General features: G+C 42.4%; 1 protein-coding gene across 2 annotated transcripts; it reads left to right on the top strand.

Moving 5' to 3' along the window:
* Positions 1–5,217: 5,217 nt before the first annotated feature.
* Ly96 (lymphocyte antigen 96) lies at positions 5,218–26,367 on the top strand. Of its 2 annotated transcripts, none has more exons than NM_016923.2 (5): positions 5,218–5,381; positions 8,446–8,535; positions 17,557–17,685; positions 22,935–22,987; positions 26,201–26,367. In NM_016923.2, the coding sequence occupies exons 1-5, from the start codon at positions 5,270–5,272 to the stop codon at positions 26,297–26,299; spliced, it is 483 nt and encodes a 160-aa protein (NP_058619.1). In that variant the 5' UTR covers positions 5,218–5,269; the 3' UTR covers positions 26,300–26,367. The 2 variants fall into 2 exon arrangements, with proteins under 2 accessions (NP_058619.1, NP_001153183.1); NM_001159711.1 differs by having other exon boundaries at positions 17,611–17,685.

Below are 26,367 nucleotides of genomic sequence, written 5' to 3' on the forward strand. Positions count from 1 at the left end.
GTTTGCTTGTTTTTTTTTTGTTTTTTTGTTTTGTTTTTGTTTTTTTGAGATAGGATTTTACTATGTAACTTTGGCTGGCCTGGATTCACTAAATAGATCAGGCTGGCTTGGAGCTCACAAAGATCCACCTGCCTCTGCTTTTGGTTTGCTGGGGTTAAAGTGTGAGCCATATCTTTTCATTGAGGGTTCACACCCATAAAAGTAGAAGAGTACAATGATCCTGCAGCCTCTGCCACCCACATTAATAATCATTTTTTGTTTGTTTGTTTAATACAAGATCTCTCTGCATATCTCTGGCTGTCTTGAAACTCACTGTTTATACCAAGTTGGCCTTGAGTTCAAAGAGATCCACCTGCCTCTGCAGGGGGCTGGGATTAAAGGTGTGTACAACCACACTCACTCAAGGCCCAGTCTCACTAGCTCTAATTAGCCTGGAATTCACACAGACCTGCCCACCTCTGCCTCCCTAGTCTGGGATTGAAGGGATGTGACATTCCCATCTCTCCTGTGACAAATTTGTAGTTGATACTGTTTCTTCTAGACTTAGGCCACTTACTCTACTATTTTATTTTAAAAGCAAGTCCCAGTCAGAGTACTTCTTTCTTAAATTTTTTATTTTGTAACTCGACAGGCTTGTTTTGTTTTGGGGGTTGCTTTTGACCTTGCAATGTAATAACTTCTGATCCTCTTCTTTCCACCTCCTAAGTGCTGAGATTACAGAAACATGCTATCTATCATGTAGAGCAGGCTGTGTGTGTGTATGCATTTGTATGTGAGTGGATGTCTGCCAAGGCCAGAATGAGTCACATTCTCCTGGAGCTGGAGCTGTGAACCTTTCAACGTGGATGCCAGGATTGGAATTCATGTCTTTGATTTCAGACCCAGGGATAAGGGACTGAGGTGCAGACCTGGCCTCCAGGTTCTCCCAGTATCCCTCAGTTTCTACCTGGCATTCATAACCTGTCCCCAACCCTTAACTTTCCAGGAGCTGTGCTGCGCTTCGCCAAGCAGCTTTATATACTCCAGACATTTTGGTCTCCCATCCTTCTCTTTTTCTTTCCTTCTTCTATCTCTGAAAGCACACACAAGCCCTTTTTCTACCACCCCCTCACCTTGGTGCCATCCCTGGCCTCAGTTTTTGGGGCCAGTGAACTCAACACTAGAGCAGTTTCCCTTAATATTTAATCTGGCTTGAATTGACTCATTTTACCAGTGGAGAAATAGTTTATCAATGTCCCATGCAAGAGCAGTAATCTCTTGTAATCACAGAGCCATCTCCTCAGTTCCTAGTAGTTATATTTTTAGAGTATATAATTTTTTATGTGTAGTTTTTGAAACAATATAATTACATTTTTACCCTTTCTCTCTTCTCCGGCCAATCCTTGCCATGTGCTCTTCCTGTTCTCTTTCAAGTTCATAGCCACTTTTTTCATTGATTGCTATCACATGCATATATGTACATGCATATATATGTATATTCCTAAGTATAACTTATTTCTGGTTGTGTGTGTCTCCAGGTCTGGCCATTTGGTATTAGATAACCAGCTGGCATATTTGCCCCTGTTCCTCCTCCTTCCAGCATTCCTTAGTTGCCTGTAGTTCTTTGTCTAGGGTTGAGGCCTCGTCTATTACTGTCATTGTTCACTTCATGTTTAGGCAGTCATGCTGGTAAGACTTTATGAGTGTAGCTTTCTCCATTACTAGGATACAAAGTCTCACAGCAAACACTCTGAGTCTCTGGCTCTTAGTCTTTCCACCTTCTTTTCTGAAGTTTTTCTTGATCCTTAGGTCAGGGAGTGTTTTGTTCATGTGTCCATGGACTGAGCCCCCACAAGTCTGCATTTTAATTGGTTGTGGTTTTCTATAGTGGTCTCCATGTGTTACAAAGAGAAATTTCCTTAATGGAGGGAGGGAGAATACGGCACTTATCTACGGATATAATGGCAAATACTTAAAATGTAGTCAGGGATTTTGCTGCTTTATTAAAATGGTGGTTATAGTTTCTCCTCCAAGACCTCTCCTAACTTGTTAGGACTCTGGTGAGCATGGCAAGCATGGCTCCCTCTGCCTTGCTAAAACATCATCATCATCACATCACATCATCATTACATCATCATCACATTATCATCACATCACACCATCATCACATCATCAACAACAACAACAGATTACATTCCTTAAGCTAGCCACCAAGGTCTATTCCCTTATTTGGCCACTTCCTCCTCTTGAGGCTGACTACCAAGGTCCAGCTATCAAAGCATTGAAGTTTAGCAATCAAAAGCCCCCTTTGGCTCACATAATTTATAACATGCCCAATTAACATTAAACATCTCATCCTAACACAGTTTTCCCCTTAAACCTTTATGAACTGCCATTTTTTTTTTTTAATGTGCCACATCTGACTCCTCTATCCAGAGGCAGTCATTTGTCCTCTGAGACAAATACCCTCCTTTCACTCCCTCGTTCCCTTCCCCTTCTCCCTCATCCTCCATCGTCTGTGGTCTTTGTCTCTTATTTCCTGCCCTCTGTTTATCTGGGGCCAATAAATCTCTTTTGTGTTGAGAACTTGGTCTGAGCTGATACCTTTTCCTTTCTTCTTCTTCTTCTTCTTCTTCTTCTTCTTCTTCTTCTTCTTCTTCTTCTTCTTCTTCTTCTTCTTCTTCTTCTTCTTCTTCTTCTTCTTTTTTTTGGTTTTTCGAGACAGGGTTTCTCTATAGCCCTGGCTGTCCTGGAACTCACTTTGTAGACCAGGCTGTCCTCGAACTCAGAAATCCACCTGCCTCTGCCTCTGCCTCCCGAGTGCTGGGATTAAAGGCATGTGCCACCACGCCTGGCTACCTTTTCCTTTCGATAATGTATTTGTGTTTTTATTATCCATTCATCCTGCCTCCGAAGTACTGAGATTAAAGTCATGTGCTACACCCGGCTGCTTCTCTCATTTTACAGTTTTTTTTTTTTTGGTCTTTTTGAGACAGGGTTTCTCTCTGTATAGCCCTGGCTGTCCTGGAACTCAGAAATCCACCTGCCTCTGCCTCCCGAGTGCTGGGATTAAAGGCGTGCGCCACCACGCCTGGCCATTTTACAGTTTCAAGAGATGGAATTCAGATCCTCCCGGCTAGGCAGCTGGGGCTTCTGCCTACCTTCTAGTTCATGTCATGTCAGTCCAAGGTCTTCATCTTCTTCAAAGCATACGGAAAGTGGTATGTTGTGTCAAACTCAAGCACTCAAGAGGCAGAATTGGGTGGATCTCTGTGAGTTCAAAGCCAACCTCATCTATATGGTGAGTTCTGGGCCAGCCAGAGCTATTCAGTGAGACCTTGCCTCAGAAAACAAACTAGAACAGAAAAGGGCCTGGCCTTGTGAGATGGCTGACTGAGTAAACAATGCTTGTTGCCAAGCCTGATGACTTGAATACAATACCTGCAGCTCATGTGGTAGAAAGGAACCAGCTCTTACAAGTTGTTCTCTGACTTCCACACATGCGCCCCTCATCCTCAAGTATTAAAAGAACCAGTTAAAATAGAAAAATGCAGTTGTGTTTAAATCCTTTTACTGACACAACATTTTTTTTCTTCTGTCTTTAGTTAGGCAGGTAAGCCCAGGGAATTTTAGTAACTTGGGGCTCTGTTTGGATCAGGTTATATATACTCTCCCACCCCCGGCTTTTCTAATAACAGCTGGCAGCCTAGTCCTTTTACCTGTCTATACTGTGCATAATACCCCTACCCAAATAATGCACCTAGCAATCTGGAACATCCACCTGGGTGGGGCTATCATATCTCTTCTCTGAACAATGGGATAGGTATGTCTCCCCTGACAACCATCAGACTTAGACACTTTCTATTCTCATGTGTTCCAACATTTACAGTACGAAGAGTGGACAATCCCAACTGGCCTGATCTGGATTTGGGTATGTGCTCAATATGGTAAACCATCCTATAAGGAAGAATCTATTTACCATATTATGCTAATGCATATTTGGGTGTGTATATAATTATACATTATATAATTATTATTTGGGTCCATTATGGAAATGGGCATATATAGTAGGAAAAATATTAAATGACATAATCTATTGATCAAAATAAAGAACCATCAAAACTATGCCCCTTGATTCAAGTGCCTCCTTCCTTTAGGCTTGATGAAAAGAGGCCCCTCACAGTCACCCAGTGGCCGGGAGTATCCTCAGGTGACCCATTGCTCTCACAGTATGCTCTGATCTTTCTATTGTTTTGCTTTAAATACAATTGCCTTGCTACCTTAACAGTTCTTAGTGAGCAGTTGAGTGTCACCACTAGAACCGGATTGTAGGCCACAGCTGTAAGCCTTCTTGGCTGCTAACCCTAAAGTAAGAGTCTGTAAAAGCCGTGCAGCTGAAGGAAGCACACTTTTCTAAAGTAGTCTTTGAATGAAATACACGCCAGAACAAAACAGCTTTTTCTTTCTTTTTTTTTTTTTTTTTTTAATTACTGGAACTCACACTTTTACCTCAAGATGCTACTCTGTGGAAGAGCTCTAGAGTCCAGCACCAACCCCACCCCCAACTCAACACTATTGCCTCAAGTTCAACCTTCCTTTTGAGTGCATTCTCAAAACTGGTGAGGTCCCAGCTGGGAATTGCTACTGACCCCGTGTAGGGGTCATCTTGCCTGTCTGTTTTGTGGCTGAACCTGTTTGTACTTGAGTAGAAATTGAGAGGGGGTAGGGGAGAGAAATCAGCTTAGATAGCTAGATGCAGCTTTCTAGGTCAGGAGAAACCGTTGTATGAGGAGGAGTGTGTGGGAGGGAGTGGCCAGCACACAGAAAAGTAGTATACCGGTGGACTTTCTTTCTTGAGACAGGATCTCACCTTATAGCTCTGGCTGTCCTGGAACTCACTATCTGGAGAAGGCTAACCTGGAACTCACAGAGATCCGCCTGTCAAGTACTGGGTGTGTGTACTACGGCTAGTGGACTTCCTTTTAAGTAAGGGTTTCCTGTAAGGCAGCTAATTGTCTCCCTGAAAATGTGCTGTTTTAAAGTGCTGGATACTTTAGTTTACACTGAGTATTAAGAAACAGTATATTCTAAGTCATTTTTTTCTTCTCTTGCCTTACAGGAAGTGCTCAGATATGAAAACAAATGCACAGTCACACATGCAAATAAAAAGAGGAAGCAGTTGGATGGGAGCTTCCAAATCACATGACTGCTGACTAAGTTAAATCTGTCCTCCTTACTGTCGAGTCCGATGGTCTTCCTGGCGAGTTTAAAGTATCGGAGATATTAAATCATGTTGCCATTTATTCTCTTTTCGACGCTGCTTTCTCCCATATTGACTGAATCTGAGAAGCAACAGTGGTTCTGCAACTCCTCCGATGCAATTATTTCCTACAGTTATTGTGGTAAGTGGCCCGGCAACAAAGAGCTGCGGCGCCAACTATTTCGAGAGAAAGTTTCCACTGAACCTGAAGCTGGAGGGCTGGCAGGAACGCTGCTCCAGCAGTGAGCCCGCTGCGGTGTGGGGTGGGGGTGGAGCAATGCCGACCACTTCCGGGTGCGGATCATCCTTTCCCTCTCCCAACCCCCCCCCCCCCCCCCGCGTTTCCCCAGGACCTCTGAATTGCTTTTTACCTCTGTTGCTGTCTTGTGGTTAAGCTCTCTCCACTCGGAGCTCGGTTTCAGGTTCTTCTTAGTTCTAGTTTGCTTCTGAGTACCAGCCCCGACACAAACTGGTTCCTCTTGAGGAGGCTAACCCACAGTGCTTCCTGGTGGGGTTGTAGCTCCAGCCTGTGGTCCTAGAGTGCTCTTGGAAGCATCCTTCTTCCTCCCCAACTGTGTGACCTTGAGCAAAATACTTAGACATTCTCAGCCTCACTTTTTTTTTAATTTGCAAAATGAAAGTTATTTTAGAATTCACTGTATGAGTCACTTGACAAATAATGATTTTATTTGATTTCGAATAGTGATTTTTAGATTTATGCAGTAATTATTACTCTATTGAAATCTGTTTTGAGACAGGGTCTTTCTATATAGCTGTAACTACCTGGAATTCACTATATAGGACAGGCTGGGTTGGAAATCATAGAGATCTGCCTGCCTCTACCTCCTGGAATTAAAGGCATACGTTGCCACGCCCAGCTTATTTTATTATTTTTTTCAAAGTATCACTATATAACATTGGCTGGCCGGGAACTCATAGAGATTGATACATATGCCTCTGCCTTTTGAGTTATTTGCTTATTTTTTTGAGACAGTGCCTTATTCTGTAGTACAGGCTGCCTAGAACTGACTATATAGCTTATGCTAGCCTCAAACTCATGCTCCCCGTTGCCTCGACCTCTCCAGTGCTAGAGTTGCAGATATTTTTCAGCTGAGCTAAACTCTGGTGCCATTGGATCATAGTTAACGCTATGGCCACATTACAACTTGTCATTAACAAATGCCTGGGACCAGAAAACCTAGTACAGGGCTTGAGAGCTGTTTCAATCTGTTTCCTCTTTCTGCTGCTCGCTCCGTTAGTTGTCCATTTTCTGCCCCTTCTAGGAATGTCTTCGTGGCTGGAAGGTGGTGCCTTCCAAAATGACAGTTCTAGGAAAAGCAAGATCATAGCCTAGTTGTCTGAAAGTGGAGCAGGGAATTTATAAATGTACTTTGAGAACTCCTGCATTGCAAATTGGTTATTTTGGGGGACTGGCTTGTCCCCAAACACTCTGACTGGGACTAATAACTAATCATCTCTGGGGCATTAGGAAGGTCCTCAGTCTGCTAACCTCTGTTTTCCTCTTCTTTTGGGCCCCCTGCTTTGTCAATTTATTTATTTACTTACTTATTATATATATGTGTGTGTGTGTGTGTGTGTGTGTGTGTGTGTGTGTGTGTGTGTGTTTTCCTGGATGTATATATGTGTATATGCTGATGCCCTCAGAAGCCAGAAGAAGGCATCAGATTTTCTGGGACTGCAATTATAGTCTCTTTTGAGCTGCCTGATGTGGCTGGTAAGAGTTGAATCTGGGTCCTCTGCCAGTGCTCTTAACCATGGAGCCCCCTACTACATGGTGACTCTTCATATGCTTAATTAGTAAAATATAATAAATATTATTCTGCTTTACTCCTTTTAAAAAAGAATTATTTATTTTATGTATATAAGGACGCTATAGTAGCCATGGCTGCTGGGAACTGAACTCTGGACTTCTAGAAAAGCAGTCAGTGCTTTTAACTGCTGAGCCATCTCTCCAACCCCTCAGCTTTATTCTTTTAGTAACAATTTAACTGTCTTTGTTAAGGACTAGGTAAAATGTTCAGGCCTAGGTAACTGTTACCTGTCTAGCCTGCCATGCTGTGCCGTTACTAATATTATAAGGAAACTTTCTTACATGCTGTTATTGCTGTTAGTAGGATGTTCTGTGCTTTGGTGTTCTTAGAAAGGAATCACAATAGAAGTTAGTTAGAACTGTTTTGTATAATTAGCCACAATAAACTTGGAACAGAACCAACTACCCAGCAGCACTTCCTAAACAGGGGTATAAGCTTTTCTAGTATTTGCCTTTACAAGGTACCCTGGGATAGATTTCAGCATGAGAGACACCTGCACCTATTTCCATTTTGAGTAAGTTTCAGATAAAGTTTAATTTCCCAAGACCTCCCTGGGAACCGACATCCTACTTGGCAGAAGGAGACATGTATGTGGGTAGCTGACATCCTGGTTGGGAAGTTAAGACATAAATGTTAGATAAGGCAAGTCCCTGCCACAGAATACCCCCAACAAAGAGGAGCAGGGTAAGTATGCAACAAAGACATGTTCCTAAGGAAATTTCCTGAATCCTGATTGGTGGAACAACTTGGCACAGATGTCTGTAGATCTCAGGCTTAAGAAACCCTATAGGATCTTGACCAGATGTTGCTGTCAGCTCCCAAGTCTGACCTGTGGTCCTGATTGATCAGTCCTGAGTTGTATGCTCAATTATGCTCAATAAACTATCTCTGTCTGACTGAGATCGGTGTTCATGTGGTTTGTGAGGCAACTCCTGGAGCCCAACATTTGTCTTTGTTTGGTTGGTTATTTTTTGAGATAGAGTTTCTCTATGTAGCCCTGGCTGTCCTGGAATTTGGTATGTAGACCAGGCTTGCCTCTCAGAGACCTGTCTACCTCTGCCTCCTGAGTGCTGGGACTAAAGACATGGGATACCACACCTGGAATATATTTGGCTTCCTCTGTCTTTTGATGAGCTTTTCAGAGGTAGAATCTGACCCTTAGCTCAGTAACACCAATAAATCCTGAGAACCGGAGAATCCCCCGACACCAGGTCAGAAGAAAGCAGCAACCCCATGATCCTGCATGTGACCATAACAGAGTGGACCAGTCCTTATACAAGTTTAATAAAAAAGCATCTTTTTGTGCTGATGTTCAGAATGCTATACTTATTGAAAGTTTTTTTTATATACTTGTATTTTCTTCATTCCTTTTAGATCACTTGAAATTCCCTATTTCAATTAGTTCTGAACCCTGCATAAGACTGAGGGGAACCAATGGATTTGTGCATGTTGAGTTCATTCCAAGTAAGTACAAACTTTCACTCTTGTAGTCGGCTACAAAGGACTCTAGAGATTCAGAATAATTCGATTCCACATATGTTTGTTATCTATTGCTATATTATAAGTTACCACACTCTTAGATATATGCTTAGCATAGCACATATCTATTGTGAGATGGCAGTCTGGGCATGGTTTACCCATGTCATTCAGGGCCCCTTATAAAGATATGATCAAGATTGTGACCATGTTGTAGAAGTTGCTGCTTCTCAGTGCACGTGGTGGTCGACAGTATTCAGTTTCTGGATTCTGGCTGTTGGATACATGGGCCTTATTACTTTAGCTGCTTGCTTCATCAAAGCTGGCAAAGGGTAATGATGAAAGGCTTGGACAAGGAAGTGGTACTGTCATTTTTTTAAAAAAAATTTATTTATTTAATGTATGTGAGTACACTGTTGCTGTCTTCATACACACACCAGAAGAGAGTATCTGATCCCATTACAGATGGTTGTGAGCCACCATGTGGTTGCTGGAAGTTGAGTTTAGGACCTCTGAAAGAGCAGTCAGTGCCACTGAGCCATCTCTCCAGCCAGGTACTGTCTTTTTTTTCTGTATTCTACAACTCATCATATAGAGGGTTTTACAAGGATATAGGCTAGAAATGGGAATGACTTGAGCCTGCTAATAATGGGTGGTCTTTGTCAACTATTAGCTATTCAGCTGGTGAGAAGTAATTGAGTTTCCATTGGAGAATCTGTATATGAGCAAGCCAGTATTTTTATTATTATTATTATTTAAAATTTTTATTCCCCCTCACTTCTTCTCTCCTTCTCTCCTTCCTAGCACCTGTGTGTGTGTGTGTGTGTGTGTGTGTGTGTGTGTGCACATGAGTGTGCTCATGTGAGTGTGAGTGCCTGAGGAAGCCAGAAGATGGTCTTGGCTCTCTTAGAATTGGAGTAACAGGTAGTTATGAGCTGCCTGGTATGGGTTCTGGGAAGCTAACCCCAGTCCTCCTTAGAGCAGCAAGCACTGTTACACACTGATCTATCTTTCCAGTCCCAGAACTCTTTACTATTAAAGTTGACCTTTTTGGGGAATGTGGTCTTGCATGGATGTGTGATGCCTTCCATTCAATCTCTAACATGAGGGAGGATATTTCTAGAAAACATATAGTGGTGATGACATGAGAGAAGGAACCGTGCTTGCCTTGTGTTCTATTCTGTATTTAATTACTTCTCAGCGTGTGAAGGCCGACGATGGGAGCTCTGTGAAAATACAAAGGCTCATCCCCTCCCATTAGCCAGCCAGTGCTGCTCTGCTTGCTTCCTCTAAGCCCTGGGGTTCAGAAAATGAATTCTTAGGATTTTGGTTTTTTTTTTAATTCGAGGAGAGCGTCTCATTTAGTAGCACTGGCTGTCCTGGAACTCACTAGTAGACCAGGCTGGCCGCGTACACACAGATCAGCCTGCTCTGCCTGCTGAGTGCTAGGTTTAAAGGCATGAACTACCACATCTGGCTCTCAGGAAAGGAATTCTAGTCTTTAGCACTATGGTCTCCATTTTCAGCACAGACTTGGAGCATGTTTTATATTTTACAAAGTGTTGTCATGTAAATAACAGGCTTTCATAAAAGACATGTTTTTATTATTTTATTTATGTGGATATGTGTATATCTCTTTGTGTGTTTGCCCTATGTGTGGATGACTGTGGAGGCCAGAGTGTAGTGTTAGGTTGGTGTGAGCTGCCCAATATGGATGGATGCTGGGCACTGAACTTGGATCTTAGAAGAGCACTCTTAACTACTGAGTCATCTCTGGAGCCCCTAATACCAATAATTTGTTCTTGTTCTCCTCTTTCCTTCTGCCTTAAGAGAAGGTTGCCACTGGGTAACCCGAACTACATAAAAATGACTACAGAGCCCAAATTGCCCCTAGACTTGTGGAAATTTTCCTGTCTCTGCTTCCCAAGTCCTGGGTTATATGTCTATTCCACTATGCTCAGTATCATGTAGACAAGCTTAAAGAAACATTCCTTCTTCCTCAGATTGTAGACCTCCATCTTATAAGAAAAAAAAAAAGCAGTTAAGAATTTGAGAAAGAAGCTGAGTTGGTGGCACATGCCTTTAATCCCAACTCTTGGCCAGAAGTAGGTGGATGTCTGTGAGTTCAAGACCTACTTCGTCTATATAGTGAGTTCAAGGACAGCCCAAGCTACATAGTAAAACCCTGTCTCAGTGAGCAAGAAAGAGAGAGACAAAGACAGAGAGAGAGAGAGAGAGAGAGAGAGAGAGAGAGAGAGAGCTTAAGAATTGTCCTGACCTTCAGGGATAATCAGCAGGGACCCAGGGCAAGGGAGTGAGAGAGTGGGAGGGACAAGAAACACAAAGAATGAGAGCAAGTCAATTTCCTGATCAAGCTCTGAAAAACTTTATTCAGGAGTGGCAATATAAGCATAAACAAGAGGAGGCTTCAAGGGAGCAGGGAAGAGTCCGGGGGCTTTCCAAAGGTCAGGTGGCAATCTTCAGTTCCTGGAACCAACAGTCACAGTGTCTTCTTTTCCCACAAACATTCTTATTGTTATGAGAATGATTGTTTCAGGATTGTTTATGTAAGCTAGAAAATTTCCACAAGGCCATGGCTCCTGGCATCTCCTTCCTTTTAATTATTTTCACTATGGAACTGGCGTGATCAATAGTCATCTCATCCTTGGATGAGTGGGCGTTAACCAGCAGGAGGGAGCATTGACCTGATTCCTCCCATGGGTACCATCACGACCTATAGTCATGGTTCTTGGTATCTTTTGGAGAGGAGAGGCAGAGCCTTAGAAAAATCCTTAGGATAAGGTTGAAAACAGATACAAACCTCCTTGCAAACCAGGTTTGTCTCATGGGGAATTTAGAGATGGTCCATGGGAGACCTTCCCCTGAAGTGCTTAGCCTTGCAACCCATGCTGGTGCCCAGACTGAATTCATTTTATCAAGAATTATCAAGAATGCACAGGTCTGAATCCTATGCAGCTCCTGAAGGAGAATTATCAACCTCAGGTTCAGCAAGGCCTCTGTCAGCCAAATCAAGTCTATGCATTTGCAAGGATCTCGATGCCAAGGAATCGATCTGCTGTTTTATAAAACCAATAATTCTGTTAAAAATAAAAGGCCCCAAAGTAACTAATAATAAAATGCTTATTGGGTTTGTTCTGGTTGGCGCCAGCTTGGGTGCAAACTCTGCGAACAGTCCCATGGTCCCCTGAGGACTTTCCATGCCATAGGCACCCTAGCACACCCAGGATCTTGGGATCACTGGTGAATGGAATGCAACATCTGTTACAAAACAGCTGGGAGTGGCCTGTGTGAGCAGGAACAGGGACACTGGAAACCCACCAGACCAGCATCTGGGGATCATTCACACCTAGGATCTAAGGACCACGGAGGAGAGTTGGCCTATAGAGAGGGCTATGACCCCAGGTCTCAGGTGAGAGTGCCATCTGGTATCCCGGGTCTCTTAGAGACCAATCAGAGCAGGAGAGCACATGGGGCACAGAAGGAACAGAACTTCTTGGACAGGGTCCCTTTGGGCCTTCATCCTCAGCCAGGAGGCAGAGCTGAGACCCAGACCTCTGGGCACCTTCCCTGCAACAGGAGAGCTTGCCTGCAGAGAGAGCTCTAACTACTGGTACTCAGGAGAGAGTTGGACTCCCAGGAGTGCTGACAGAGGCTAACAGAAGCACAGGAGGAACAAGCTCCAGCCAGAGACAGCTAGAACATCTAACACCAGAGTTTTCCAGATGGCAAAAGGCAAACATAAGAATCTTACTAACAGAAACCAAGACCATTCGGCATCATCAGAACCCAGTATGCCCACCACAGTCCTGGATACCCCAACACACCTAAAAAGCAAGATTCGAATTTAAAATCATATCTCATGATGGTGGTAGGGGATTTTAAGAAGGGCATTAATAACTCACTTAAAGAAATACAGGAGAACACTGCTAAGCACAAGAAAGAAGAAGCACAAAAATCTCTCAAAGAATTATAGGAAAACACTGCTAAACAGGTAGAGGCCATGGCTCCTGGCAAAGAACGACAAACAAGATTTTTTTGTTAGTTTCCTTGAATCTAATTCTAGAATTTTTTTTTTTTTTGATTCACTGTCCTTGTACTTGTTCAGTCATTAGGAGGAATCTGTCAGGTTGTAGGACAACTAAAAAAATTGTGGTAGTGTCAGTCATAAAGAGGGGCATGGAGAAGGGTCTAGAGGTTCTATGAAGTAGAAGTATGTACAAGTCATGGGGCTGGGGTGTAGCTTAGTGGTAAAGTCTTGCCTAATATGTGAACCACCCTGCAAGAATCTGCCAGTTCAGCAGAAGAAACAAGTCTTTTTTAAAAATTAGATATTTTCTTCATTTACATTTCAAATCTATCCCCAAAACCCCCTATACCCTCCCCCTGCCCTGCTCCCCAACCCACCCACTCCCGCTTCCTGGCCCCGGCATTCCCCTGTACTGGGGAAGATGATCTTTGCAATACCAAGGGGCCTCTCCTCCCACTGATGGCTGACTAGGCCATCCTCTGCTACATATGCAACTAGAGTCACAACTCTGGGGGTACTGGTTAGTTCATATTGTTGTTCCTCCTATAGGGTTGCAAACCCCTTTAGCTCCTTGGGTACTTTCTCTAGCTCCTTCATTAGGGGCCCTGTGTTCCATCCAATAGATGACTGTGAGCATCCATTTCTGTATTTGCCAGGCACTGACATAGCCTCATAAGAGAGAGCTGTGTCAGGGTCCTGTCAGCAAAATCTTTCCGGCATATGCAATAGTGTCTGGGTTTGGTGGTTGTTTATGGAATGGATCCCTGGGTGGGACAGTTGAAGAGACAAATCTTGAGGGTAACTTGGACAGTTGAAATGACAGCCTGAAGCATCTGTGGCTGCAGAGCAGAAAATGATTCAACTCTGCTTGTTCTGCTTTCTTGACCAAGAACAAAAGAAACGTGAAATTTTGACCTGGTTAAGGCTCTGTAATTTCATTTCTCTTTTATTGTCCCCAGACTCTGGTGTGACTCATCCTCAGGTGTTAATGGGAGATGATTACCCAGTGAGTGATCTCACTTTCAGAAGAATCCTTTCCTTTTTTTAAAAAAAGAAGTTGTATTTCCAGACCCAAACACTGATGTTGCTACTGTTGTTGTTGCTGCTGCTACTACTACTACTACTTCAGCACTCAGGGTTTACTGAAAGTCAGAGCCCAAGATGGAACTAAACAAATAAATTAGACATTTTGGGGGTGGTATTGAGGGACAAATGCTTGTGAGAGGAGATAGAGAAGACACGGAGAGGATCAGACTGAAGTGCAGGTCTGATGCCTTGGAAAAGAAAAAGGGTCCAACATGGTGCTCAGTTCTTGCAGTCACATGGGCAGAAGCAGGAGGATTGTTTGAATTCATGATCTTGAGGCTGGCCTGTACAATCTGGCGAGGCCATGTTTCAAACTCAAAAAAAAAATCATAAAAACCCACTCAACCTATTAACCAGTCAACCAAAAAAGAAAAGGGAAATGGAAGAGACTTAGGACGATCATCAATCCAAAATGTACCTGAGAGATACTCTCAGCTAAGTCAATGAGGATTCTGCAGTATAAAGATTGCCTGTCATAAGCATTTCAAGGCAAGGGCTGGAGATGTGGCACAACCATTAAGAGCACTTGATGCTCTTCTACATAACAGAGTTCAGTTTTTAGCTCCCTCTTGGAGCAGCTCACAACCTCTTGTAGCTCCAGCTCCAGGGTCTGAGGGCACCTGTACACACACATGAATACTTTCACACAGACATGCATATAAAGACTTAAAATAAATTGACCGGGGCTGGAGAGATGATTCAGTGGTTAAGTGCGTTAGCTGCTTTTGCCCAGGATCTGGATTGGAGTCCCAGCACATACATGGTTACTAACAACTGTCTGTACTCCAGTTCCAGGAGATGAATGCCCTCTTCTGGCCTCTGAGGTACCAGGCAGGCAAGTGGTTCACAAACATAGGAAAAACATCAAAACATACAGAAAAACAAAATTAAATTTTTTTTATTATTAAAAAAAACCTCAGGAGCTGGATGTGGTAGCTCATACCTTGAATCCCAGCACTTGAGAATCAGAGGGAGGAGGAGCTCTGTGAGTTTGAGGCCAGCCTGGTCTACATAAGAGTTCTAGGCTAGTCAGGGCTACATAGTGAGACCCTGTGTCAAAATCAGTCAATCAATCAATCAATCAGTCAGCCAGCCAGCTACTTAGAAACTTATAAGAACAGCCTGTGTCAAGGGCCCTTGAAGTGTTTGATCATTTCAGAGTAAACTTGTCCAAGTCTAAGGTTGTAGTTGAATGATAAGTAGATCTAAGTTTCTGCAGTGATGAGCAGTCTGCCAAACACCTCCTTACAACAGTTTCTTTAGCAGGAAATTTGAGTGATAAACCTTCATTGCTATCATAAATATGTTAGCTATTCATTTAATATCACATAATAATCTATACTAATCCAGTAACAAAATAATTATTGAGTCATTTTCATAAAGTGCTTCACAATTATGGTACCTAGAATTTACTATAATCTCTAGAAAGTATGGAGTCCATTCATAAAACTAGGCTCATTTTTATGGTTCTGTTTCTACCTAAATTTATTAAGAGCTATAATTATAAGCACGAGTCAAAATTGAATAGAAATAGAAAGTATATTTTTTGGTATTTCTCAGGGCTATTATTAGGTCTTTGTATAAAAGAAACAAATTGATAAACACCTCTGTGTAGTAAGTCCCTTTAGTGTTATTTCTGGCAGCTCCTGGAGTTGTCCTTGGCAAAAAAAATCTTCCCTTTGTACCCTCATGATGGCCACTGTCTCTCATCTCCTCCTCTAACACTCGTGTTGCTGTCCTTGACTAGCTAAGTCTCAGAAGTGGCATGTCACTATATTCATTGTTGATAATGTGATCATGGTCATATCCAAGGCCAAAGGCAATTCAAGGTAGAAACCACTGAGATATCAAAGCAGAACCTCCTTTCCTGGTGTCACCGAAGGCTTGAGTCATGATGGGCCTCATGGAGATTGTCACATGGGATAACAGTGCTGTCTTTAACTCTGTGTCTCACGAATTCCTTATGAAATCAGCTCTTGCACTCACACACATATAAATCTTGCTTTTAGAGAATCCACAGGACCATTTCTTTGTAAAGATTAGCTGCTCCCAGAGTAGCCTTTCCACACCTAACTCAGGAAGCAGCAATGTGGAGAAAACATAGGCTTGGATCAATCTCCTGACACTATGGTAGTAGGGGTAAAAATGGGCGATGGTAAGATGGAGTAGGGTTCTACTGCCAGTGAAGTAGAATAAAGTAGAAAAGACCAATCACTATATACATTGATTTATTTAGTGATTTATTTAAAGTGTTTCTTGTCCTACCTATTGGTCCAGCATGACTTCAGTTGTTTCCTGAGATAGGATAACATGGAGAATAGCTGAAACAATTGGTTGTTGCCCTTAACAACATTCTGACTGGCACATGTGCCTCTTGCTTGCTTGCCTGCAACTTGTGGCTTTAAGGTATAAAATGAGTATGCAAATGGGAACCAGGATGGAAGCCTTTCATGAGCTGACTACAGTCCATGGGTGACAGCTCTCTTCCATTCTCATTGGTGTCAGAGTGCTTTTTCCAGAAAGACTTCTATAACACCAGTTTGATCATGATGATGAGGAAACGTGAGTTTGAGTTTGTTGTGTGAGGGAACTGAGACACATTTGACTAAAGGTGTAGAATAAATATATGATCATATGGCACCTAAAACCAGGGAGAATGTTCATGGTGAAAAGTGAGAACTGAAGATGAACCTTGAGAAAGAAAAGTCAATGACATAAAGAAGAATCAGAGACGTTGGGGGGGGAAACTGAAAGAAGGTGGGAGAATCGGCCTCAAAGATGGCTGGGAGAGATCTGGCAGTTTGATCAAGCATAGCTGAGTTCAATCAAAAGACCAGAAAGTTGCTTTTGAGTGAATTGGAAGCTAACCTGATCTACCTAGTGGTTTCCAGGCTAGCTAGGGGTACACAATGAGACCCTGTCTAATATATCATATATTATGTTATGTATTACTAATCACATATACGTGTACACACACACACACACACACACACACACACACACACACACACACACACACACACGTGTATCTTTTCCCTTTGGGACAAGTAAATAATTCTGGAGAGTCAGGAAAATGTATTTTTACTGAGATTTGCTATCATCTGTGTATCATCTTTCCTTCTATCTATCTTATTACTGGGGATTGAAATCAGGGATTTCTACTTACAAGTGCTGTACCTCTGACCTATGTAATAAACTCTTTTTACTTTTTATTTTGTGACAGGGTCTGTTATCAGGGATTTGCCTTGAACTTTTCTGTAGCCCAGACAGATGTTGGACTTGTGAGCCTCCTGCCTTGATTAATTGTATGTTTATTTGTTTGTTTGTTTTTGAGCCAGGGTTTCTTTATGTAGACTAGGCTGGCCTTGAATTCAGAGAGATATGACTGCCTGTGCCTCTGTAATGCTGGAATTAAAGGCATGTGCCACCACACGTGGTCTTTAATTCTGTTTTTAGAAAATGTTCATCCAAACTCCAAAAGCTGTGAGCTCATTATCCTCAGTTTCTTCCTGTCCTTTGAGTTTTCTGGGCAAGCTTCCCAAAACAGAAAAGTCTTAGGACCTTGGAAGTTTTCATGATCAAGTTCAAAGTATTTCTATTTTTCTGTTTTTTGTTTGTTTGTCTGTTTGTTTTTAGGGGGCATATATTTTACATAGCTGTCACTATAGAACATTGAATTTTGTTACAAAGTTGCCTTCTTAAAACTTTTATTTTATCTTTGGAATAAAGATACTAACACTTCATAGACAACCATGATGATCAAATGAAGCATCAAAGGAAAAAAGCACAAGGTATCCACTAAGGGTACAATACTCTGTATCAATGCATTAACATATTACTGGAGGGATTTAATGAGGTATTTTTTTCTTTCTAAGGAGGAAACTTAAAATATTTATATTTCAACCTATTCATCAGTGTCAACTCCATAGAGTTGCCGAAGCGTAAGGAAGTTCTGTGCCATGGACATGATGATGACTATTCTTTTTGCAGAGCTCTGAAAGGAGGTAAGCATTTGACTTGTACTACTTATAGACTAGACCAGAATTCTTTTTTTTTTTTTAAGATTTATTTATTTGTTATATGTAAGTCCACTGTAGCTGTCTTCAGATACTCCAGAAGAGGGAGTCAGATCTCATTTTGGATGGTTGTGAGCTACCATGTGGTCACTGGGATTTGAACTCAGGACCTTTGGGAGAGTAGTCACTGCTCTTAACCACTGAGCCATCTCACCAGCCCCTGGACCATAATTCTTTATGAGGCTGTTAGGACAAAGAAACCCTGAAAACATGAAGCTCCCTTACTGATAACGCTTGGTTTCTCTCCAAAGTTTTGTTCTCTGAAGCATAAATATTTTACAGTTGTGGATCCACATGGTGCATCATGGATGCATTTGAAGGAACATTACATTTTCACCTTTTCAAATGAAGATTTCACATTTACTCTTGGCTACAGATGTCTTTTTCTAAATATCAAATGTATGGCTTTCGGCATGCACTTGTCTTAAGTTTGCTCTGCACTTGTGTTGGTTTCTTTAATAATCTCTTCTTTTTATTTGAATCTTGGAATTGTTGTTACTACTACCATCATTATTGGCTTTTTGGGGGTAGAATGACTATTTAGCCCTGTATGGTATCAAATTCTTTATGCAGTCAAGGCTGGTTTTGAACTTCTTAATCTTAAGGCCTCCCTCTCTCCTTTTTTGTTGTTCATATTTTTCAGATAGGGTCTTTCAATGTGGACTAGGCTGCTCTAGAACTCACTACATAGACCAGGCTGCCCCAGAACTCACATGCTTGCTTATGCTTCCAAAGTGCTGGGATTAAAGGCACGTGCCACCATATCTGGATGTGCTTTTCTGGGGGAGGGCCTACCTTGAAGATTGGGTGCTTGCCGAGATACATGTCTAGATGCTGCATGTCTGTGTCCCATGTGTTTGCCTGGTACCCAAGTAGGCTAGAGAAAGGGGTTGGACCTTGAAGCTGGAGTTGCAGATGCTTGGGAATCAGTGTGTGGGTACTGGGAATTGAACCTGGATCCTCTGAAAGAGCAGCCAAGCAGCCAGTGCCTTTAACTGTTGAGCCATCTCTTGAGCCCCTTGTAAATTTCTCTAGCACAACTATTTCACAATGATTCCGCACACTCTTTGTAGAATTGTATTGACATTCTATTCTTACATGCGTTCACGCGACCGGCCAGGAAGAACGCAGCAAACCGGAATCTTCTGCGGCAAAGCTTTATTGCTTACATCTTCAGGAGCCAGAGAGCAAGAGAGCAAGAGCTCTATTGCTTACATCTTTAGGAGCCAGAGAGCAAGAGAACAAGAGCTCTATTGCTTACATCTTTAGGAGCCAGAGAGCAAGAGAGCAAGAGCTCTATTGCTTACATCTTTAGGAGCCAGAGAGCAAGAGAGCAAGAGCTCTATTGCTTACATCTTTAGGAGCCAGAGCGCAAGAGCGCAAGAGAGAGAAAGGCGAAACCCCGTCCCTTTTAAGGAGAATTATCCTCCGCCTAGGACGTGTCACTCCCTGATTGGCTGCAGCCCATCGGCCGAGTTGTCACGGGGAAGGCAGAGCACATGGAGTGGAGAACTACCCTTGGCACATGCGCAGATTATTTGTTTACCACTTAGAACACAGGATGTCAGCGCCATCTTGTAACGGCGAATGTGAGGGCGGCTCCCAACATTCTATTAGAATTTTGTTTCATTTTCTTGATATCTAAGTTGTGCTAGAATCAGCGTAGCCTGCCTGATTACTCTTTCTCTATTCTTTCCAAAAAATATCTGTTGAACCTAATCTGAGCAGGCCATGGTTTTGGTCCTGGGGATGTGAAGTTGTGTGGTCATGGATCCTTGTTTAAAAACTCACTGTCCTAGAAAAGACATTTTTCAGAGGAAGGCCACAAATAGGAATATGCTGTTAGTTTATCTATGTAATTGTCTAATACTGGTGACAGAAACACACATATAAATCTTCGAGGAATTTTAGTAGTGTGTTCAATCTGAGATCATCAGAGGGTGAGGGAGAACATTATGTGTCGAGGAAAGAACAGATGGAAGTACGTCCAGTCACACTTGGAGAGTGGTTTCTGTTCTCTTTTCTCTTTGTGCTGGAGCACAATATGCTTGTGAGGAATTTCTGCAGTTGAGCTGACAAAAGGGGGCAGGGTGAGGATGTAAGTCATGCCTGGAATGTTGGTCTATAGTGTATGGTGAGTAGGAAGTGGTGACCCAGTAAGATTTCCATTTTTGTAAATAAATAGTTTCTTCATGTCAGGAGGTGACTGTGGCAGACAACTTGCTTCAAATGAAGAACACTCAGGAGGTTATGAGAGACCATTAGGGACTCAAACATAGCATCCCTGGGCTCAGAGATGAGGCTGTTGAAGAGCATTCAGGGAGGACTTAAAGGAAATGACATGGTATCATAAGCTGTTTACTGTGGCAGTCAAAGATTAGGTAACACCAAGAACCACTTGAGGGCTGGTGATTTGACCTCGAAAAGTGTATTATCTGAGGTGAGGTGCATCAAAGAAGGGGCAGGTTTTAAAAGAAAAGGATAACGAGCTCTGGTTTGGGCATGCTGAGCTCAAGATAATTTTGGAACATTCAAATAAGCATGCCTATCTGGCATCTGCACATGTGGGCCCAGAGCTTAGGGCAGATTTAAAAGTCGCTGGTGTGGGGGCTAGGGAGATGGCTGAGCGAGTGGATAAGAGCATTGGCTGCTCTTCCAGAGGACCCGGGCTCAGTCTCAGCATCCCCATAATAGCTCACACCTGTGTGTAACTCTAGTTCCAAGGGCATGGGACCCTTTCACAGGATGCACGCAGCCAAAACACCAACGCACAGGAAGTAAATCCCGAATAACAAACAAAACAAAAACCAAGCGCTGAAGGGATCCTAGAAGCCAGAGATTAAACTTTTCAAGTTCTGCGTGTCTATTTTTAAAAGTAACTCCATTTTGTTGTTACTTCTTTAGGATATGCTATTTAGAAAATATGGTAAGTAAAAATAAAGTAAGAATTACTCACAATCTTACCACTTTTTACACTTTCTTCCTTTGTTCTTTTAAAAAACAGCTTTATGTATAAATAAATGTCTATTTCAAGGATCTGAAACTCAATGAGTCTTTTAACCTTGTTACTGTAATCTTGGGTGTAAGGATGCTATAGATAAGTGCCACTAATTGGTTGCTTAGAATAATACAGATTTAGAGGGCAGAAGTCTGCTGTTAGGTGCCAGCAGGGTTGTGGTCCCTCAGAGGGTTCCAGTGGAGGATCTATTTCTGCCCACTCTCCAAGCTTCTGGTAGCATTTTAATTCACAGATAGCCATTTCCTTTTTAGCTCTTCACATTCTCTTCATTTTTATCTTTTTCAGCTTCCAGATTCCTGCCCCCACCCCCTATGAGCTTTTGGGCCCACCTCAGTGACCTCATATTAACTTGATTTGTGGGCACCTTGCTCTGGATTAGGTTAAGCTCATCATTTCTTGGAATTAAAATGACCACATATCTTTTTTGCGAGATGCTATTCCGTTTATAGTACTATCTGAAACTTGGTTCCTACTACCTGCAGTGTTGCCAAGTGAGCTGGTCTGTGGCCACGGGTAATGTGTGTAGAGCCTTTTGGAAGAAGACAGAGGGACCAGAGAAGGGATTCTGTTATTCTTTCATCTGACCAAGTTAGGATATTTTCTGGCTTCTTCAGTGAATTTAGAGGCCTCTAGCTAATTCTCTATCAACACAGAGGACAATTGCCCAGGACGAGCTCTGTCCCAGACAGACAGACAAAGAGGCTTGGCTGGTGGGAGAGGCTGAGACTCTTGCCTGATCTGCTAAATGCTCCTGTAGTCCACAGGACAAAAACCTAGTTGTCCCCCCCAATTTCCTTCTCAAGCCCCCAGGTCTCAGCCACTTCCTTTCTTAATTCACAGATAGCCGTACTCTTTACAATTGTGCTACAGTTGCCTTCCCAATAACACCCTGTGTACAGATGCGTTTTACGGCCGGAGCTTAGTGGTTTGTGATTGTACTCATGACATTTCTAATAATTTTTCCAGAGAGTTTTATAAGTAAAACTTGAGGAGACAATGATGTGTGTGCTCATCTTTTGTGCTGGGTGGGTTCCTTGTTTCTCACTGTTTACACATCTGCTGGCACCTGGGGACCTGCATGGACACTTTCCTTCTCATATCCATGTACCACCACCTGTCACCTGCTGCTGCTGCTGGGTTTTGGGCACAAGGAGGGTCAGAATCAGGGATGAATGCTCTGCAATGTCAGGAGTGGGGCATGCCCAACTCACTGGAGCTGGCAACCATGTGGTGTAGTAACCCTGAAGGAGGAACCTGGCGGAAGGGATGCCCAGCTCTGCCAGCGTAACACCATCTACACCATCTTAATCTTCACTGTGTCTTGACCACTGCACTCTTTTTTTCTTTCTGTAACCTACATGTTAGAGGGAGAGAGATGACTACCATAAGTTGTCTGATGAACCCACTTTCATGGCATGCTGTGCACATGTGCACACACAATTTTGCTTTTTAAAGGTCACTATTTCTTTTGTTTGACATTTAAACGTATGTACCTTTCTGACCTTACCTCTACCTCGAGTTCACTATTTTGTTGTCTGGTCTTTCTTGTTTATCTGCATCTATGCCGGGTGACTTGTGCAGGGCCAGCCTCATGGCTGCTTATTGAAATAGAGGCTGGATTCGTAGGCGTCTTGGTGGTGTGACTGGAAAGAGTATAAGTATTCTATCTGTATTTGAACCTTCTTGTGGGGGATATATATAGTTCAGATGGAATTGTGCCAGGCCTCAGGGTCAATCCTCAGTGTTAATGAAAAGAGAAATGAAACAAAGCAAAAAGAAACATTTTTCCTGCCTCCAGGGAAACTCTTATCTGTTATATCCAGCTATAAGGGCAGCAATATCTCTAAAAGTTAGGCATGCACATGTATAATATAGTTTGATGCATATTTTCCTTAATTCACCAAGACAGTTCTTAAGAACTGGGAAGCCCTAGGAGGTGAGACATGGGCTAGTATAGGGAGAGGTGCTGGCATATCTGAGTGTCAGGGTGGGGAACCAAGGATTGTTTAGGAGGCTAGTAGGTAGAATATGGGGGTCATTTCTCTATATTTTTCCTTGGAAATGCTTCTGATATTAGTAAGGACATTTCAGAAAACTAGACTCCATAATTTTAAAAAATCACCTAAAATGACTAATAATGTTTGTGTTTTGTTTTCAGAGACTGTGAATACATCAATACCATTCTCTTTCGAGGGAATACTATTTCCTAAGGTATTATTCAAGAAATATTTTGTGCTTTCTTAACCTTTTGCATGTTGTAGCATGTTGCATGCAACCTGTGGTAGTAGAAACATGGGTTTCTGTAAATAGACACCATGACCATGGAACCATGGAAACAGTTATAAAGGATGATTTTCATTGTGGCTGGCTTATAGGTTCAGAGGTTTAGTCCATAATCATCATGGCTTGAAGCACAGCAACACACAAGCAGACATGGTGCTGGAGAAGGAGCCAGGAGTTCTACATCTGGATTGGAGGAGCGGGCAGAGTGTGACGTTTGGCCTGGCTTGAGCTTCTGAAACCTCAAAGCCTGCCTCTATAGTGGCACACTTTCTCCAACAAAGCCACACCTTCTAATAGTGCTACTCCCTGGTGACTAAGCATTCAAATCTATGAGTCTGTGGGAGCCATTCTTATTCAAACCACCACATGTGTCAAGATTGAAAATAAGCAATTTATCACTTTAAAGAATAGTGATTTATTGATATTGGACAAGCTCAAGATAGTGTGGCCACAGTCAAGAATAGTTATTTAGGTTAAGATGGTTAAGAGTTTTGGTTTTAGGTATCTTGTTATTTTATTTTATTTTTTGTATTGTAGAGCATGGGGGAAATTGCATATAAGGTAGTTCCTTTCCTTGTCATTGTTTCCCTTTAACATACATACTTAACATAGTAAAAATGGTCATTACCGACTGATGTTTTTCATATTAATGTATTAGCCAAGGACCATGGATAAATCAACCTGATTAGTTAATAGTTAATACTTGAATAGTTAACACACTATTTGTGTTATGCTGATATGTTGCATAATTGTTTAGAATAAAAAATCATAGATTTAGGGACTAGAAAGATGGCCCAGTGGTTAAGAGAACTTGTTGCTTTCTAAGAGGACCTGAGTTCATTTCCCAGCTCCCACATTCATGCCTCAGAGCTGTAACTACAGATGCAGGGGATCTGATGCCTTCTTTTGGCCTTCTGGGTCACTGAATACACATGGGACACATGCATACATACAGGCAAAGTACTCACAAGCATAAAGTAAAAGTAAATAAATCTTTTTTTAAAAAAAAATCACATAAATCATAAACTTATTTTAGTTTTCTTGGGCACTTTGCATTGTCTTAGTTAGGGTTTACTGCTGTAAACAGAGACCATGACCAAGGCAGCTCTTATAAGGACAACATTTAATTGGGGCTGACTTACAGGTTCAATGGTTCAGTCTGTTATCATCAAGGGGGAAGCATGGCAGTGTCCAGGCAGTCATGGTGCACACAGAGCTGAGAGTTTTATATTTTCATCTGAAGGCTGCTAGTGGAAAACTGGCTTCCAGGCAGCTAGGATGAGGGTCGTAAGCCCACGCCCACAGTGACACACCTACTCCAACAAGGCTGCACTTTCTAATAGTGCCACTCCCTGGACCTAGCATATACAAACCATCACAGGCATTTATGCTTTTATAAAAATAACTATGGCCTCAAAGAGTACCTTTTTGTTTTTTCGAGTCTTAATGTTTGAGGCTAGCCTTAAATTCACAGTAATCCTCCTGCCTAAACTTCCTGTTTGCTGGAATTAAAAGCTTGTGGCACCATGTTTGCTGATGAGTTTGCTTTTGTTTTTCACTTTTGGTGAGTTTTAAAAAAAATTTAATTGATGGGCATAGTGGTGCATGGCTTTGATCCCAGCACTCAGGAGGCAAAGGCAGGAGGATCTCTCAGTTCAAGGCCAGCCTGTTCTACAGAGAATTCTATGACAGCCAGAGCTACACAAAGAAACATGATCTTAAAAAATACATTAAAAGAATAATTTTCTTCACTTGTGTGTGTTTGTACAGTGTACTGTGTGTGTGTGCAGATGCACAGAAAAGATTTTCTTGTATCTTGCTCTATTACTCTCAGCCTTATTCCATTGAGACAGGTTCCTTCCTTCCTTCCTTCCTTCCTTCCTTCCTTCCTTCCTTCCTTCCTTCCTCCCTCCCTCCCTCCCTCCCTCCCTCCCTCCCTCCCTTTCTCCCTCCACCCCTTCTCTCTCTCTCTCTCTGTCTCTCTCTGTGTCTCTGTGTCTGTCCCTCTCTCTGTCTCTGTCTGTCTCTGTCTCTGTCTCTGTCTCTGTCTCTGTCTCTGTCTCTCTCTCTCTCTCTCTCTCTCTGTCTCACAGCCCTGAAACTAGATCTGTAGAACACACTGACCTTGAATTCACAGAGATCTACCTGCCTCTGGCTCACCACCATGGCCAGGCCAAGAGATTGGGTTTCTTACTGAGTCTGGAGGTATGCTCATGGCCAGCCCCAACACTCTTTTCTGCACGCTGCCATGCTAAGGTGGATAGACATTTATGTAGATTCTGGGGATTTGTGCAGAGAGCATCCTTTTCTCAACCATCTCCCTTGGACCCTTGTAGGCAATTTTAAAGAGATTATAAATATCCTTGTTTTCTAATAGGAAAAAAAATGGACTCTCTGCTCACTGAATTAAAAGGCAAGTGTGATGTCTGTGCTAAAAGGAGCTTACTTCCAAGATGAAGTGAGTTCTATGGCTGGGTTCACAGGGCAGGAGGAAAGGCTTGACTCCCATAAATTGGCCTCTGACTTCTACCTGAATGGTGTGGCATGCTTAGGCACACACACACACACACACACACACACACACACACACAAAGATTTCATTTTACTGAAAAACTAAGAAAGCAGGTGCTCTTACCATAAGGAAATTGCCAATTCAATTCCAATGGTATCTAAAAAAAAAAGTCCTTGCCATGCTCACATCTTCCATCTCTACATTTAGGAGGTTGAGGCAGATGGATCTCTGTGAGTTCAAGGCCAGCCTGGCCTACATAGTGAGTTCTAGGCCAGCCAAAGCTACATAAAGAAACCCTGTGTCAAAACAAAACAAAAAGAAAGAAAAGAACAATATATATTTTTTAAGGAATTAAAGTTAAGCATGTTTTAAAATTAGGTATTTTCTTCATTTACATTTCCAATGCTATCCCAAAAGTCCCCCATACCCTCCCCCCACCTCCCCTACCCACCCACTCCCACTTTTTGGCCCTAGTATTCCCCTGTACTGAGGCATATAAAGCTTGCAAGACCAAAGGTCCTCTTTTCCCAATGATGGCCGACTAGGCCATCTTCTGATTCTTACCTAGGCCTTTGACATAGTGACACCTAACATTTAGTGTTTCTTGTCTCTATTATTCCTCACTTTAGGGCCATTACAGATGTGTTGCAGAAGCTATTGCTGGGGATACTGAAGAAAAGCTCTTCTGTTTGAATTTCACCATCATTCACCGCCGTGATGTCAATTAGAATATGCTGAATACACACACACACACACACACACACACACACATATGTATATATATATTTTTTTACCC

This window comes from Mus musculus, chromosome 1, assembly GCF_000001635.26.
Source record: "Mus musculus strain C57BL/6J chromosome 1, GRCm38.p6 C57BL/6J".
NCBI classification, from domain to species: Eukaryota; Metazoa; Chordata; class Mammalia; order Rodentia; family Muridae; genus Mus; species Mus musculus.